Raw genomic sequence first — 16,888 nt, 5'->3', positions numbered from 1 at the left:
TAGTCCATACACAGTTTTATTTATTTATTCTTCTTTACCATATTGAACCATGAGTGTTTTACTGTAAACATGTTTTGAAGTGATATTCCTCAAAAACCCCTAACGAATATATATACCTAATACAGAGTATTTTCCATCCATCTAAAAAGCTCTTGCTTATTGTTATGGTTGATGATTAAAGAAGCTACCACTGTGTTCTGGCTGCTGCTTTATTGTTGCAATATACTGAAGCAGAAACCATAAAAAAGTACAACACAAAAACAAACCTGTAAAACTAATATTTCACTTAACACCACATTTGTGCTTTTTAGATGGACTAACAGGACTCAGTACTTTACAAATGAGACATTTTAAAAACCTGAATTCTCTTTAGATGAGAAACTGAAAACAAGCAGCCTTCATTTCCAATTGAATATAGGTATACATTTCTCTATATATTTTCATATACATTTACAAATTTGTCCAATTGCAACGCTTTTGTTACTGAAGTGAACCCTGAGTAGGGTAAAATATATTAGCACGTTACAGTAAACAACTCAATTCTTACAATCTGGGACATTTTATTTAAAAAAAATGTACATCTGTCCAAAAGGACATCAAGCTGAACGATAACACAGCGATACTGTTTCCAAAGTCAGAAAAGGAAGTGAGAGGGTGTGTAGCATTATACATTTTCTCTTAGCTGTCATCTGCAGCCTTTATCCATCCCCGTTTCAAGGCATTTCTCTGGCAAAAAGAAACAAATAAAATAAACTTATCAAAGAGAACCTATGCCACACTGTAAGAACGCAGGAATGAACAAATAAGGTAACAAGCAACTTGTTGCGCCAATTTTGGTTTTGAAGTCACAAAAGAATACGTGTCAGAAAGTTTAAATACACTTGGCAGTATGTATGCAAATTACAATAAAGTTGAATATAAATATAGCCATGTTTGGCTTCGTGAAAAAACAAACATGCATATCAAAAACACTTGCTCATGCGCAATTCAAAGCCCCCAAGACTATACAGGTTTAATATAAAGTTTGTTTTATCCAAAGTACTCAAATTACAGGCAGAGAAATTCTCATTCTCCTCATCACGAACTATTTTGGATTGATTTGATATATTTTAGTTTTTTTTTTCCTTTTAAACATACCTGATCTTCAGCTTTTGGTCCCTTCCATGCTCAACATATGAACACTGCATTGAGATGAGAAACTGATTATTTGGCTCAAGATGTTTCTGAAGGGAAAATGAATGTCCACAGTGGTAAACCTGCGGGTCTGGGTTCTGTCTACTGATTGTAGGGGACACTGGAGGACACAAAGTTGACATGATAAATGCCATGGCCAATATCTTGTACGTCAGGATCTACAATACAGAAAGTAAACAATATGTGCTGACAAATAAGCAGCTACTGTTCATTAAGTAGCTTATACCTCTGATGACTTAAAATGCAAAATAAAGAAAGATTGCCATGATACGACTCACTGCACATAGACAAGTGTTTTGTCTTGTTTTCTGCACGTACATACTAGTGTGTTTAAGAACTGGGATGTGAGAGGCTTCTGACAGGGAGTGTGCTGGTAAGCGTGATCCCAAAAAAAGATGATGATGGGATCTGCACCACGGCTGCTTTAGACTCCCCAATATTAACAGAACAAATAAACACAGTGCACCTTCACTTTTTGTCCCAACACCTTTTATACTATAGCGCACATTCAGACACTATATTTAATTCACCAAACACGCACAGTTCATTCTCTCACTACTATCAACACGCACCCAAAATTGGGATCAGCTGCATACTCAAGATACAGTTGTGTAAGTCATTCTGAAAACCCTGATGCGCCGCTTCTTGAGTGCAAAATCCCAGGTGTTCTGAGGGTCGGGTGTCAGTTTGAAGATTTTCATTTCGCTACGATGCCTCTTTTCTCCCCAGAGCAGCTGGCTTGGATCAGAGCGAGTGTAACGGTGGATATGATGTAGGGAAGGACAGACAGGGTGTAGAGTGAGTGGTGTGCATTTCTAGCAGAAGTGGCAATTACATTTGGTAAGTGTTAGATTGGGCATGCCACGTGCACTGCTGATCTGCACTCCATCCACCCGTTCAGTAAAGCCGCTTCTCGTAACTGTGGAGGAGAGAAAAATTTAAAGGAAATCAGCGCTTGCTCTAATATAAATGAGTATTGCACCTACAACTACGCTAAATGCAAAAGCATCTTCCAGTTACATGTTTTCTGAATGCATTTGGCAGAAAAGTGCTAAATTGCATTTGCACAAGAGTCACTATGGGACATGCAGGTACAAAGTCTGGGGACCAAGAGTAAAAACTGGAGTAACAGGAGAGAAACTAGCATGTGTCCTTTTTGATAAAGCTAGAAAGATATTCTAATCTGGCTGCTAGTTAAGCTAATAATGGGAATTGAAAACACAATTACCCTTTGCTGCATTGTCCCTTCTTTCTTGCAACTATAGAACAGGTTTATTTTCCATTGCATATTCAACACCCAAGAAGAAGTACAGTAATATTGAAGTTAAGCTGTTTCTTAGCAATGTAATGATAAAATCTATGAAGAGTCAACAAAGAAACCACAGTTCAGAGTTCCCATTCCTGCTTCTGGGACTGGCAGATGACATAACCTGTTCTCACTATGAAAACAGACACATTGTTTCTACCTCTACAATTCAGTCCAATTTCCTTTTAAAAAGGAGGATGGTTGTTTTTTTTGTAACTGATAATAAGTCATCATTCTTTTGTGCACAATCCCTACAGGAGGACAAAATAAAGTCTAATATTTCTGGCCAGTGAAACAACAGATTGTTGCAGAATAAAGTGTACTCTACACACAAGTGTTATGGCAAGTATCCAAATGTATGATTTAATGCAGCAAAGACGTTTTTATGTTCACTTACGAGTGGAGCCCATGAACTCCTCCCTCCATCTGTGCAGACATGGTCCTCTTTTCAAACTTCAGCTCTCCAGAGTACATCATGGAACTGAGGAAGATAGAAACATTGTAAAATATAATCGACATAAAAAAGTTAAAATCTGTATTATGACCAGTAATTCACACACTACTCACCGGAGGACAGACAGACTCTTTGCCCCGATGTCCTGGCAGCCGTGCTGGATACCAGCTATCAGGTAAGGTACAAACTTGTGGATGGAGCCCTTGTCCTGGACAGAGCCTGACACACCTTGGGCTACCTTCACCTTGTCGCCCTCACTGCGGAAAGACATCGATCAATATTCCTCCAATGGAATCCCAGCATTGTAATAGCTGCTCATGGAATTTGGCTTTGCACTACTTTAGGCCTCCCACGTACCTAAAATAGCGTTTCTGGCTGCTGGTGCTCTTCTCCATAGCGTCCAGGGAGCCCATTCCACGGTACTTTTTCAGCCGCACACCGTCTGAGAAGAAGTACTCTCCTGGAGCCTCAGTGGTTGCCGCTAGCAACGAGCCCATCATAACTGGAGTGGGAGACAGGAAAGACTTATCTGTGTTCTTGTATTACCCAATCTAACCTCCTGTCCAATCTATCCCTGCTGTGATAAACAGCTTTATTGTTATTAAGACTGGATTCTTCTAAGATTAACAAGCTGTATGAAATATGATGATTAGATAAGGCCTTTTTTCTCCCCCACAATGTTACAACATTCTGTATGTGATAATCTTTGAAATCTCACCAGTCGATGCTCCAAGAGACAGAGCCTTCACCACATGGCCCACAGTCTGAATGCCACCGTCAGCAATGACTGGCACACCGAAACGCCTGGCGTACTCTGCTACCTTGTACACCGAGGTCCCCTGAGGCCGCCCACATGCCATGACTAGAAGGTAGAAAAAATATCTAACATGACTGCCATGGAAATGAGTATGGTAGGAAACAGGTAAGTCAGATCAGACCTTGGGACAAACAGAAATCAGCTTATAAAATACAAAGCAGCTATATTTCACTGCTAACAGAGATATTATGACATAATTAGGTTCATGCCCTTTTGATGAAACACCTTCTGTTCTTGTTGGTGAATGTGACCCAGTCTGAGCAGGAGAGGCCGGTCCCCATGGCAACCCAGAATAGGGCCTTGGCAGATCACCATGACAACTAGGAGTGGTCTCAGGGTATTTGTTTCCATTAGCAACTGATAGCCTTTTCTTCTCACTGTAGCTCATAGCCAGCTTTAGAACAGGTACAGCTGGGACTGACATGCACATACAGTTTAAGATTTATGCTTACCCTAATTTATCTGTTTCCCGATGTATAAATTCTCAGCTAGCAGTTATATAGTCTCAACATAATTTTTGGTATCAACATAGTGCTATACATTAACCAACTACATGAAATTAAATTCCATTTCTGCTTTTCTGGTGCTCTGATAATGAGAAAGAGAAAATATGTTCAAACTATGTTCAGGAGATGGCATTGAAAAACAAGGCCGAGTACCTTCCTGTGTGATGCAGATGGAGCCGCAGCCCATGCCGACTCTCAGAGCATCGACACCAGCATCGATCAGATTCTTGGCCTGGGCTGCTGTAACCACTGTAGGTGAGGGAAAAGAATAAAAATGGTCAGTAAATGTGTCCAAACTTTTAGATTTTGTTGACATTATAAGAAAGCTGCTATGTGTACAAATCAAATTAAATTAATTGAGGCAACAACAGCAGCAACACCAGCTTACTCAAGTGTTTCCTTCTTCAACAAACTCACCATTTCCTCCAGCCACTTGCAATTCAGGATACTTCTGTTTAATATAATTTATCATGTTGATTTGATACACCGAGTTGCCTTGCGAAGAGTCCTGGAGATGCAAAAACATTCATGATTTAGTTTCAAGGCCATTGGACCTGAAGAATCAGCAGTCTTAACAGGTAAGACCGTGTGCATATTAGAAAAGACATTTCACATACTTACTGTATATTCAGACAATACTTTAACATTAATGCTTGAGGTCAATTTCCAGATTTACATAATAAAATAAACTTGATTATATAAAAACACAAAGTTCCCAGCAAGTTATAGTATTTTGGTCATGGAATTTCCACCATGTTTGATTCATGGTTCTATTATTTTACATTGTCCCCAAGTATCAGTTATAATGCACTGTCCTACTGCTGGTCTTCCACAACACTCCCACACTTCTTGTTTATCAGAGGAACTGATCATAAACAGTTTCATGTATTTTTAAGCAACCCCTGTTCCAACAAGTCTCACACATTTCTGATAGACCAATAGTAAGATAAACATCAACCACAATTCAAACATCACAAAACACCCACCAGTACGACGACATCCACCCCAGCCTGCACTAACAGGTCCAGCCTGTATTTGTCGTCCTCCCTGGTGCCAATGGCAGCGCCACACAGCAGCTGTTTGCGTGAGTCTTTGGAGGCCAGCGGGTAGTCTCTGTTCTTCTTCAGATCTGTCCTGGCAATAATGGCCACCAGCTCATCATTATTATTTACAATGGGAAGCTTGCCTGGTTACAGAGAAAGTGAAAGTGAGGTTATTAAATTACATGAGAGAGACCACTAGAAAAAGCTGCTGGCACACATGAACTTTTATTCACCCTTTTTACTGCGCTGCAGAATATCATTGGCTTCCTTCAGTGTAACACCGGCTGGAGCCACTACCAACTCCTCCCTCTTTGTCATTGCCTTGGAGATAACCAGCATAATTTCAATGTAAAAATAACCAAATGAGTAATGTAAACATTTTTAAAAATGACAGACATATGTTTCTTAAAAACATAAAAATGCACACCTCCTCCAAAGGTTTGTCATGGTCTTTTTCAGAAAGAAAGTCGATATCTCTGGAGGTGACTATGCCCACCAGTTTGCTGCCCATTTTGCCTGTCTCTGTGACAGGTATTCCAGAGAATCCATGTCTTACTTTGGCCTCAAACACATCCCCAACTGTGTGGCGTGGACTCATCACAACTGGGTCAGTGATAAAACCCTGCTCAAACCTCTGGAAACCAAAAGACACCAAACCAAATATAATTATTACTACTGTTTATTTATCTTTATTAGTGCATAGCAGCAAAAGCAGCGCAAAACCAAACACAGGACATACAAACATAAATATTGCTACGCAAAACACAAAAGAACAACAGTAACAAACAAAACAAATTAATATTAATAGGCAAAACACACACTCAACGATAAATTAAATATTAATAAGAAAAACAACAACACACACACACGGAAGACAATTACCATAACCTATGTAGGGACAAGATAACAAGAAAGGTCAAGGGTATGGTTCATGTGAGAGTTAAGTTTAGTACTTTAGTCCTTATGGTGTGTATACATGTGTGGGGTGTAAGGGCATGCGAGTCTGCAATAGTGATGACGACAACAACAACAACAAGACAGTTAAAACAACAATAATGATTCTACTACTGATACTACGAAAACCAAACATGATTAGTGAGCATTTGACTTAAATACAAAATGCTGAGATAGCTTAACATAAAACATAAACAAGATTTTGAAAATAGTTCTGTACATATGAAGGATAATCTTATTTTACCTTAACCTTGCGGACCTCATTGGCTTGGAATTCTGGTGTGCAGTTGTGGTGAATGATACCAATGCCTCCCATTAGCTGCCAAATTCAAAAATTCAAAAGTAGTAATATGTGGATTTTAGAATTAAGCAATTAATGAAAACCAGTGCTCTTTCTAAATATTTCAGTAGTTTTGGCAAAGCAGTGCCTTACCGCCATAGCAATCGCCATGGCTGACTCTGTGACAGTGTCCATGGGGGAGGAAATGAGAGGGGTCTTCAACGTGATCTTCCTGGTCAGCGCCGATGTAAGGTCCTGAGAGACAAAAAGAGGGGAATGCACATTTCAATGTCACAGAGGAGTTTGTTTCTGTTTTTTTGCACAATAAACCACCAGGGGGCAGACTAAACTCGGCAGATACAATATACTGCACAGTTGTGTCTTCAAGTGGTTAATGCCTTTCAATGTTTCATTGACACTAAAAAGGGACATAACCTCAAATGACAGGAAGCCAATGAGGCCAATTTCAGACTTTTTTTTTTTTTTAATTGGTGTATGTTACGAGAGCTACTATACAGTATAAATGTACATAATTCTAGCTGTAGCCTATCATTGTTATCAAGTGTTCATCTGTAATATGAGATGTCTGCAAACAAAATGCATGGTCCACCAAAAACATGGTCCGTCCTCTCAGGGACAGACATCTGACACTGTCTGAAAAAATGGAAATGAGCCACACTACTCTCTCTCTAAGAGCAACATTTAACTAACATCTTACTGATTCCCACAACAGCCAGCACCAGATTTTGTTATCTTCAGCTGTGTGTGGGAAAATAATGACAATACTAGCACATGGGAAACCAGCAAATGAGTTCTCTGGTGTCCAAGCTTTTACTCCTTATCTGTGACAGACATAAACTATGGAGGCTTTTCTCAGGGGTTCACAGTGAAGGTAAGAGAAATTAACTAATACCACTTCTCCACATAGAGAGCACAACTGCACTAACCTGCTAAATTCAACTGAGAGTTAGGAAAGAATATCAAGAACATCACAAGCCTGAAGAATTTCCCACAACAGCTCTATGCACATGTGGCCTCCTTTTCATGTTTCTAACACCTAACATAATGCACAAATGCAAGAAAGTATATTACAATTTTCAGTCCGATCTACTGAGTCGCTGTGTGAACATACACTACTCCATTCGATGTTGTGACTGAGGCCAAATGTGGAAGCATTTGTGTTATTCAAGCTTGAATAGGCTCACTATCCAGTGAAAAACTAGGGCAAGACCAAGACTCTGTGGAAACAACTAACCCATGACAACATGGCGAGGCAGACAAGCATTTCACACAGCAATGAGAGCTCTCTTTAACTCTGAAGGCATTAAGGAGAGATTAGAGATATCAATTAAATTAAAACCTTTTGAGATGCATGAAACAGAATAGAGGGATTTCATCTAAAGCCCAGAGATTAACTCTCCTGTCATCTGCTGAGTGGTGGATGAGCAACCAAGCAGACACAAATGTAAACACAAGGGTGAGGGAGCAGCCAGTGGGTGACTACATTCAGCAAAAATAGCAGGGCAGCAGGGAGAGAAGAAATGATGCAGATGGTTTTAAATGGGCAAAAACATGACTATTTTTGTAAAAGCTGTGATTATAAAAATGAAAGTTGAGGTCTGGAGTACAGAAGTTAGTTTAAACAAATGGGACACACACACACACACACACACACACACCAGAGAGAGACTCCACCGTAATAAGGCTGATTGTTTAGGAAGTGGCTTTGCCAAGAATGGTCTATCTGCTGACACTGCCACGTTGTACGTTTATCATCATGAAGGGGTGTGGAAGAAACTGAAGAAATGATTGGCTTGTCCTTCAAAATACCAAGGACAGTCTTTACTCAGATGTGACACCACACCCTTTTGTACTCTCAAATATTTCCTTCACACATATGCATACTCACCACTTCATCTGAGGTAAAGTCGATGAAGCCAGGTAAAATCAGGAAGTCACTGAAAGACATAAACAAAATGCAAAGTAAGGGGCTGATGCACCTTAAAGATGTGAGGTTTAAAGCGCCCACACATACTGCATTAAAATACCAAAAGCTAAAAGAGTTCCTCATGTTTAAACCAACATGAATAGCCAACATTTGTAATAAATTCTGCAAAATATCTCCAAGCAAAGCACCATAAATGTTTTCCTACATTATGAGTAGTTCACGGTAAACAAGGTGAACTGAAAAGCAATCAAATGTGAGTACTATTGAAAAAGATGTTTTAACGATAACTGCATAAACAGTGATATTGATGTGATCTCATCTAAGAACTTCATTGAACCTTTGAATTCAGTATTTGTTAGACATTGTCTTGTCTTTCTACTCATTTCCTTCTGTTAAAATATTTCAAATAGGACAACACCACAGTTTAGAGCCTACAACCTATTGTTGATCTCTTCATGGTTCCCAGAATATTGCCAAGTGGCATAGTGGCTGAGTACAGACACCGAGTGTAGCTGGGTGAGTCTTTTATACTTGGTAAAAAGCTACAGTGGACCTCTTTCAGCTCTTGGCCTGTATAAACACAATGAGAGGTTGAACAAGATGAGTGGGGGAGCAAGAGCTAGACACAGGAATGGTGTGTTTTTTTTTTCCAACCAGAGTTTGTATGTATTTTGTGGTTTTTGCAGACGGGTGTGAAAACAGGCAGGGGACAGACGGAAAGATGGAGGAATAACGGACGCTTTGTATGCTATGTGGATGTTAGAGAAAACTGGAGGGGAAACTACAGAGTGAGAATATGTGAAACAGGTAAATGGTGAGCAGTACAGGTGGACATAACCAAGTCTAAATGAGAATGGGAGCTGAAAGTGAAGGTAGAGAGCTGACCTGCTAACAGATCTCTGCTGCCTCAGTGTAGGTGGGGAAAAGGAAGGTCTGAAATAGTCGCACTAGATGGGACACTGCAAGGGAGGAGTCCTGTTTGTTTCCTCTCACTTTCGAGCCCCCAAACCCACAAAAATCAACCATCAAACATCTGCTAGCATTTAGCAGCAGCCACAAACCTCAGTTGCAGCACACAGGCTGCACGTACTGACTCAGGGTCAGGACTACACCAGAGTTCATTGTGTTGGCTTTGAATTGTAAAGAAAAATCACTGGGTTGGTGATGCCTTATTATGATTTTCATTTGAATGTTTAATGCAGACAAAGACATGAGGCTGAGCGGGAGTGTTTCAAAACGAAAGGCCACAACTGGTTTACCATGCTTGTACAGTTGCCTATCCCTGTCTGGGGAAATAAATAAATAAATAAATAAATAGAGAATTTACAATATAGTATGCCCACGCCCAAAAATATCAAAAGCATCTGAGGGCATGGCACCCAGTGCTTTGTAAATGTAGCAGCAACTTTAAAAGGGCAAATCTCAATGAGTAACATCTATATGTCTGACTCATCACTTTATTTGGTTTGTGTGGAAAGAAAAAAAAAAGAAAAAAAAAAGACACTGACAATAATACTATTATTATACTGCAGTTAACACCAGGAATGTATTTACGAGGAGTTTTGGGTTTGCCAAGTAATTTGCCCATGGCTTTCAAAAGGTAAGACAGATTTTATGGTCACTACGTGGTACAGTCTGATCGGTAAGCATGTGGCATTTGAGGGACTTTTAAACTTGATTACAGGGATCTTTTGTAGATGTATTTTACAGTGTCTACGTGTATAAAATACAGTTCATCACTTTGCCTCATAATGTCTAGTTAACAGCTAAGAAATAATATCCTTCACCCATCTCTTAACATGATTTCTGCAACTGGTTCAAGGTAGGGCTGCATGATATGGTAAACAACAACAACAACAACAAAAAAATGAATAAAAAAAGAGATATTACAATATGATTCCCGATTAGTGGGAATGATAATTTTTGCATCACAATTTTCATTTTCACTGAAATAAATAAATAAATAAATAAACAAACAAAAAAATAATAATAATAAAAAAATCATTATGATGTGACATTTGTTGGGGTCTGTACCAAGCAACATCTGGAGAACAAGATTTATAGGCTGGGGCATCTCTGCAGCACTTACATTATAATGGTGTTTTGTCATTCATTTTACCTTTATCAAAAATGGCAGCTTCTGCAATGTGGATAGTGCACTAATATTAATATAAATATTATTTATATACTAGTGTTCATGTTGATCAAGTCATTGGGGGTATTTAGAATCATATCAAAGATGTACAGGGAAAGTAGTCAGAAATGTTAAACCTGCTTCAAAGAAATCTTGCAATAGAAGTTTAAACCCTAACACTATTGTCTATATTTGTCATACTGGAGTTATAAGGGCTTGAGACAGAGGACAAATAGCTTGAAAAGAGTGATGCAGACTTTTTCATCCTCAAACCAACCCCACCCACCTCAATTCCTCCTGCAATCCACATGATGTCAATTCAGGCAATCATGTGCCAAACTTGCCTTTGGTCGTGACGCACTTTATTACAGTCTGGATAGGTCATTCAATCACACGCGGACACACTCAAAACACCATTATGTTTTCTATTCAATTAGCTTCTGTAAAGCAGGAGTAGCATGATTAGAGCTAAGAATTGGTGGATTTTCAGTTGATAAAACCTTCCAACTAAACTTGAATTACTTAAATCGAAATTTAGTTTTGTTGTGCAGACGATGATGCAGTGTGAACAATTATATATATATAATACATTAACTAATGGTCTTTCAGGGAATGGTCTTTCAGGGAACGCTGAGAGGGCATCTTAAGCATTGATTGTAGTGATTGTTAAGACCTGTGGCAAACATATTCAAGAGGTAAAGCACTGATGGATCTAGGATAAAGTTTTAGAAGAGAAAACGCCAAGTTAAAAGGATTCCTATAGCTATCATTTCTATTATTATTAATTTATTAATATTAACACTACAATTACATTACTACTATTTTAAAAATTCGAGGTGGTATTTGCATAGTGCCCCCAAAAAAAAAAAAACCTAACACGGCAGCGGCGGATGGCTGCCCACCATTGAGTGTGGTTCTGTCTGGGATTTGTTGGGTCTCTGTAAATAATATTATAAAGAGTACGGTCGAGACCTGCTCTCTAGGAAAAGTGCAATGACATAACTTTGTTATGAATTAGTGCTATATAAATAAAATTGAAATTACATGCTTCTCAGTGTCCAACAACCACTACAAGCGAGTTGCACAAATGTTTTGCTTCTTGTTATTCGTGATTAAGAAAATAAAAGGGTGATTAAAAGGATTAATAAAAGAAAATAATTTCAAAATGCATCAGTTCAAATACAAAGCATTTCTCATTTGTCACCAGAACGCTTACCAGAGCTGAGTGAGGTTAAGTAAGAGGTGAGAAATTAGTGCTTAATTAGTAGTTTTCTCAAAGAAAAGTATGTGTAAGAAAGGGCGTGAGCTATTCTATCATGCATGCTGCATTCACAGAACAGGTTGTGCACTGTGATGGTTAGTTGAAGTAAGTAATGCAGTTATGTCCACTGGAAGCAAATTTGATCCCCATGACCAAGATCAGGTTGAGCATTCCAACAAGCCCTCCATTTATCTTCTGCATTCATGCACTTTCATGACACCAGATTAAGATTTGGCATGGTTTGTTTCACTCAAAGTAAAATTGCTTTATAAAAAGGACAGTAATTTGCTTCCTCCTTATGAATTAACTATTTGGAGAGACAGGATTTTTAACAGCACAGTTTCAAAACAGTTTGAAGAGGACTGTTTTACTCACTTGTAAGTCAACCCATCTCCTTTAGAGCATAGCTCTTCAGCCGTATGACCATCGGAGACAACGCACTGTTGGTCAGATCTGCTGGTTCAAAATGTGTTGGCCATTACAAAGCACTGCTGCGTACATGTCAACCACCATTGCGCGAAGGTGCGATTTTAAAATTAGGAGACCTTACTTTGAATGAATTTCATTACTTGACTAAGATTTTCGGACAAACAAATTTTGTGATGCAGGGAAACTTACTTGTATGTAAGGCCATCTCCAATCGAGAAGAGCTGCTGAGCTGAGAGTCCATCTTCAGGGACGTAGCCTGTACCACCACTGATTAAGTAATCCGCCATGCTGCCAAATGATAAGGAAAGGCAACTTCAATCAACTGTGCAGCCCAAAAGATTAAGATGTTTAGCTAAAGACAGAAAATGATGCTCTGCAAGAACAGTGGATATCCACTTTGCAGGCAGAGCTTTAGCGACCTTCTCACAGGAAGACATAACCATAGCAACATCAACATCCCCCAGCCAGCCTTTAGTCAGGTACAAGATGCAACCGTTTCCTCTGCTTGCAAAAACAAGCCATTATTAATCCAATAATAAACTTGTAACAATGTTGTACACATTGTTTTTGTGACTACTGCAGCGACATCCAAGGAAGTAAAACCGTTCCTTAACATTAAGGTCACACATCAAGTACCACAAACACGTAATACGTCACTATAAAAATCCTACTGTAATTTTCTGTCTCTGCATCTAAAATATTAAGACCGTTATTACTTTCAAAACATAAATTGGAGAATATAGGGCAAATGATAACAGTGCAGTAGCTAGTCCCAACACGACCTCGTGTGAAGCAAAATATGACCGGGTGACCAACTAACATGTAACGTTAACTGAACCACTACTACACACTTTCGATTTTAATATTCATTGAAACGGTGTCCAAAGAACACAATATCCTCAAAATGTTACTGTCTCGACTTCAACGGTAAAGGCTTGTTACTGGCCTGGTGACCTACATTAACGTTACATTATCAGCAGCTAGCAAACATTAGCTCCTTGCACTGCACACCCGTAGTTAACATATGCTAGAGTTACTTTAGCCCTCTCTTTGTTGTTTATACAGTAAAGCGGCAACGCAGCATCCCTGTTACAGCATTATCCATGCTAGTATCCATGTTAGCCCCCCACATCTCTCAGTCCATACCTGGCTAACCATCACTGTGTTTTGGAAACATATCAACCAAGCAGCACTTAACAAAATGTCCTTTTTAGGATTGGATTACATTTTTAGTCACCACCCATTACAGCCTAGCAAACCTAAATGTAACGTTATTTTAGAGGAATAATGTGGGAATAACGGGTAGCTAAACCAACAGTAAAAGTTGACATTTTATTATTACAATAACTGAGGTTTTGAGAGTTCAATGCATACCGAATTGAAGAGTGGCTCCTTGTATACACTATTTTAAGTAAAATCTTTTTCTACCATATATAACGCCATATTGAGAACAGAGGCAACACTATGTTGGCAGTGTTTTTAAGAGAGTTTGGTGTTGCCTTTAAGCGCAAGTCGGGCTTCATGCCAACAGCACGGGCGTGCATCGTACATGCAGGTTATTATTGCTGGCATAACCATCTAACATTTTCAGTAATGCGAAGGAGAGGTGATGTACTTTTAGTTAACGTAAGTACCAGCAGTAGTAACGTTACCGTTCAATGAAATGCATTAGTTTATATTTTAATCACACGAAACACTACATAAATATCTGTTTATGTAGTTAGTCACCACAACAACAGGTTTGACCGTTAACACTATTGGCCTAACGTTAGAGTTATAATACCTGTTATGTTAGCAAACAGTTAGGAGGATTGGAGATACTGTTATAACAATCAGCGATTCAGCTAACTAACTCAACGTTACATGCTAAATTAACAGGCAAGTTAAAATACCTCGTGTAAGTTTGACAAAAATAATCCACAAGCACAAACGTTAGTTACCTAATTTACGCGTTTTATCTCATTTAAGCCATCAGTTGTTTTTATAACGTTCAGATACTAGCTACATGTCGCTAACGTTACAATTTAACTTTACCTCTTTACCTTTATATCAGCGTAAATAACGCTAAGTAGGAAAACTCTACCCAATTGACGCTACTATAAAACTGTCCCAACTGGTCTAGATGTGTTAATAATCCACTAATGCGCAGAAGACTGAACTTTTGGCAGACCTGACATGAGCTGCGTCCAGACCACGAACCCTCAGACATGTGGGCGCGCGCAACCGTTAGCATTTAGCAATAGCGGCGTGATTATTTTGGCTTCACCTACGGAAAACGCTCCCGAGACTTTAAAGCTAGTTTCTCCACCCTTAAACAGGCATCAATGTGTTTTAAACTATATAGCTTCTTAGTTAGCGTAAACTCCAATAATGTTTACCTAGACCGAGTAAGGCTAACGTTAGCTAGCTAATGGTTACCTCATGGAACTGATGCCCACGTTGACAAAAGGGAAGCAACTTTCCAGCTGTTAATTTACACAGAAGTCAGGCTAAAAAAAAAAAGATAGACGCAGTAATTCAGTCTACCTCGAAGAACACACTCGATGAAATATTGGCCGTTCGTGGCTCCAAGAGAGTAGGGGTCAGCAGTAATGTGAATCAGAAATGATTGCCTCTCGCTGCAGACAGTGCGTGTTGGTGTTATGTACTAGCAGCGTGAGCGTCACATCCCCTCTCCTCACAGAGGCGTGTTTAACCCTCTGCGTTTTGCTACTGTGAAATTCAGGACCATAGTAGGGCGGAAGGGGTTCAATAAGAGTGGTTCACGTCAAAGTTTTAGTATTGAACTGCTGACAGACCTGTTTATCAGAGATGCCAGTCCAATGTCAATAGACCATGCTTGGACACCAGTTAGGTACGTTATTAGAGTTAAGAGGGTCCCCAACTTTCATTTTTTAAAATCACTTTAGCATTGGTAATTTTAAAAGCTGCTTTGGCAGAGGTGGAAAGCTACTGTGCTGTACTTAGGTACAGTTTTGAGGTACTTTACTTGATTGCTTCCATAATGCTTCTTCATCCTTCCACTACAGTTTCAGAGGGGAAATATTGTACTTTTTACTCCACTACACATATTAAGTCTTAATTATATATTTTTAGATTAGGATTGCATTGCCATAGATTCAACCAACAGTATGTGTAGTTAAAATAAGCAACATTAAAATACTGCTTATATGTTAAACTGTAATAGTAATCCAGTATTATAATATATAACACAACACTGACAGGGGGCTTATTGCTGCATAATGAGTACTTTTGATATTTGAAGTACATTTTGTTGATAATACTTTGATACGTTTACTCAAGTAACATTTTGAATGCAGGGAAGTCTTTTACTTGTCATGGAGTACTTTATACTGTGGTATTGCTAATTGTACTAAAGGAAAGGATCTGAGTACTTCCTTTATCATTGTCATTTAGTCAATACAAGTTTTTTGTATTGTTGTAAAATTTGCATTTTTAGTGTAATGAAAAATACTCCTCATGTGTTGTTTGCTGAACATATGCTTGGCAGAGTTAGGTAGATGTACAGGGTTGAATGGTAATCCGTGACAGTGTATGGGAATAACTTTTAACACTTTGCAATAGGAAATCATGTGGCTAAGCAACTTTCTCAGACCTATTGTCAAATGCATGTGTGTGCATTGATTGCCTTCCCAAAATCAAACCTTTCATGCCATAATTTTCCTTAACTTGGAGAAACATCATGCTGAATTTTAACAGCACTGTCTGAATTATGGTCACATGTAAATCATGTAAACTGGATTAAGTGTAATGACAAGCCAGCACCAACCACATTTCATTCACATGACAACACTTGCAGGAAGTGTGCAGAGAAGCCACATGTAACAGACTATAGCTCAGGCTGGATATGATGTCTTAAGGAAAAGACTTCTGTGGCAGCTTCTCACATATCATTCCTTTATGTTATGTTAAGGAACACAATATCTTGATGTGGATCAAATTCACAGTTTCTTTTTTGTTCCAATACCTTTATATATGCAATATACAGTACAAAAGTGGATAAACTGACTCATAAATTGTGCATCATAGCATGCATTATAGCTGCTGTTCAGTGTGTTGTACTGTTTACAAGCATTTGTTAAGAAAAAAAAAGCAAGTTCAACCAGTATAAGAGGAAGCAGTTCTATTTTAGGCTATAACAATAATACATGGGGTCACTGAAGAGAATGGCATGGGTTAAAATGAGAACATCTTTTAAAGGTGGGGTATGCGATTCTGGAGAAATCCTTTACCATGACAAATACCACGATATAGAGCAAACAACGACACAGCAAGTAATATAACTAACGTTAGCTAGGTTGTGGGTTAGCAAACTGTCGCTACAGTTGCTGCTGCAAAGCTAACATGCAAAGAGGACGAGACAGTTTCCCAGAGCCAGCACACCAGCTCCAGACAGCGATACTCACAACTCTCCTGCTACTATAGCAAACATCACAACAACAACATATGTTGGCAGACTAGAAAGCAAGCTGAATGTCTGTGGGCAAGTCATTAAACGTTACCTAACACACAAATCATGACTGGAATGTCTGGAATAGTGT

General features: G+C 38.9%; 1 protein-coding gene across 9 annotated transcripts; it reads right to left on the bottom strand.

Annotated features, from left to right (window-relative positions):
* Positions 1-9: 9 nt before the first annotated feature.
* Positions 10-15,009, bottom strand: impdh1b (IMP (inosine 5'-monophosphate) dehydrogenase 1b). Of its 9 annotated transcripts, none has more exons than XM_044185760.1 (17): positions 14,853-15,009; positions 12,516-12,614; positions 12,273-12,353; positions 8,464-8,512; positions 6,708-6,809; positions 6,519-6,593; positions 6,203-6,208; positions 5,748-5,954; positions 5,554-5,641; positions 5,264-5,463; positions 4,695-4,785; positions 4,431-4,526; positions 3,673-3,816; positions 3,312-3,456; positions 3,068-3,211; positions 2,898-2,981; positions 10-2,113 (listed from the first exon to the last, which is right to left on the bottom strand). In XM_044185760.1, the coding sequence occupies exons 2-17, from the start codon at positions 12,611-12,613 to the stop codon at positions 2,092-2,094; spliced, it is 1,632 nt and encodes a 543-aa protein (XP_044041695.1). In that variant the 5' UTR covers position 12,614; positions 14,853-15,009; the 3' UTR covers positions 10-2,091. The 9 variants fall into 9 exon arrangements, with proteins under 9 accessions (XP_044041695.1, XP_044041698.1, XP_044041693.1 ...); XM_044185763.1 differs by having other exon boundaries at positions 12,273-12,350; XM_044185758.1 differs by having other exon boundaries at positions 14,745-14,977.
* Positions 15,010-16,888: the final 1,879 nt, after the last annotated feature.

The sequence above is a fragment of the Siniperca chuatsi genome, linkage group LG23, assembly GCF_020085105.1.
Source record: "Siniperca chuatsi isolate FFG_IHB_CAS linkage group LG23, ASM2008510v1, whole genome shotgun sequence".
Lineage (NCBI taxonomy): Eukaryota > Metazoa > Chordata > Actinopteri > Centrarchiformes > Sinipercidae > Siniperca > Siniperca chuatsi.
Note: the sequence above shows the minus strand (reverse complement) of the source record. Positions and strands in the feature narration are given on the sequence as shown.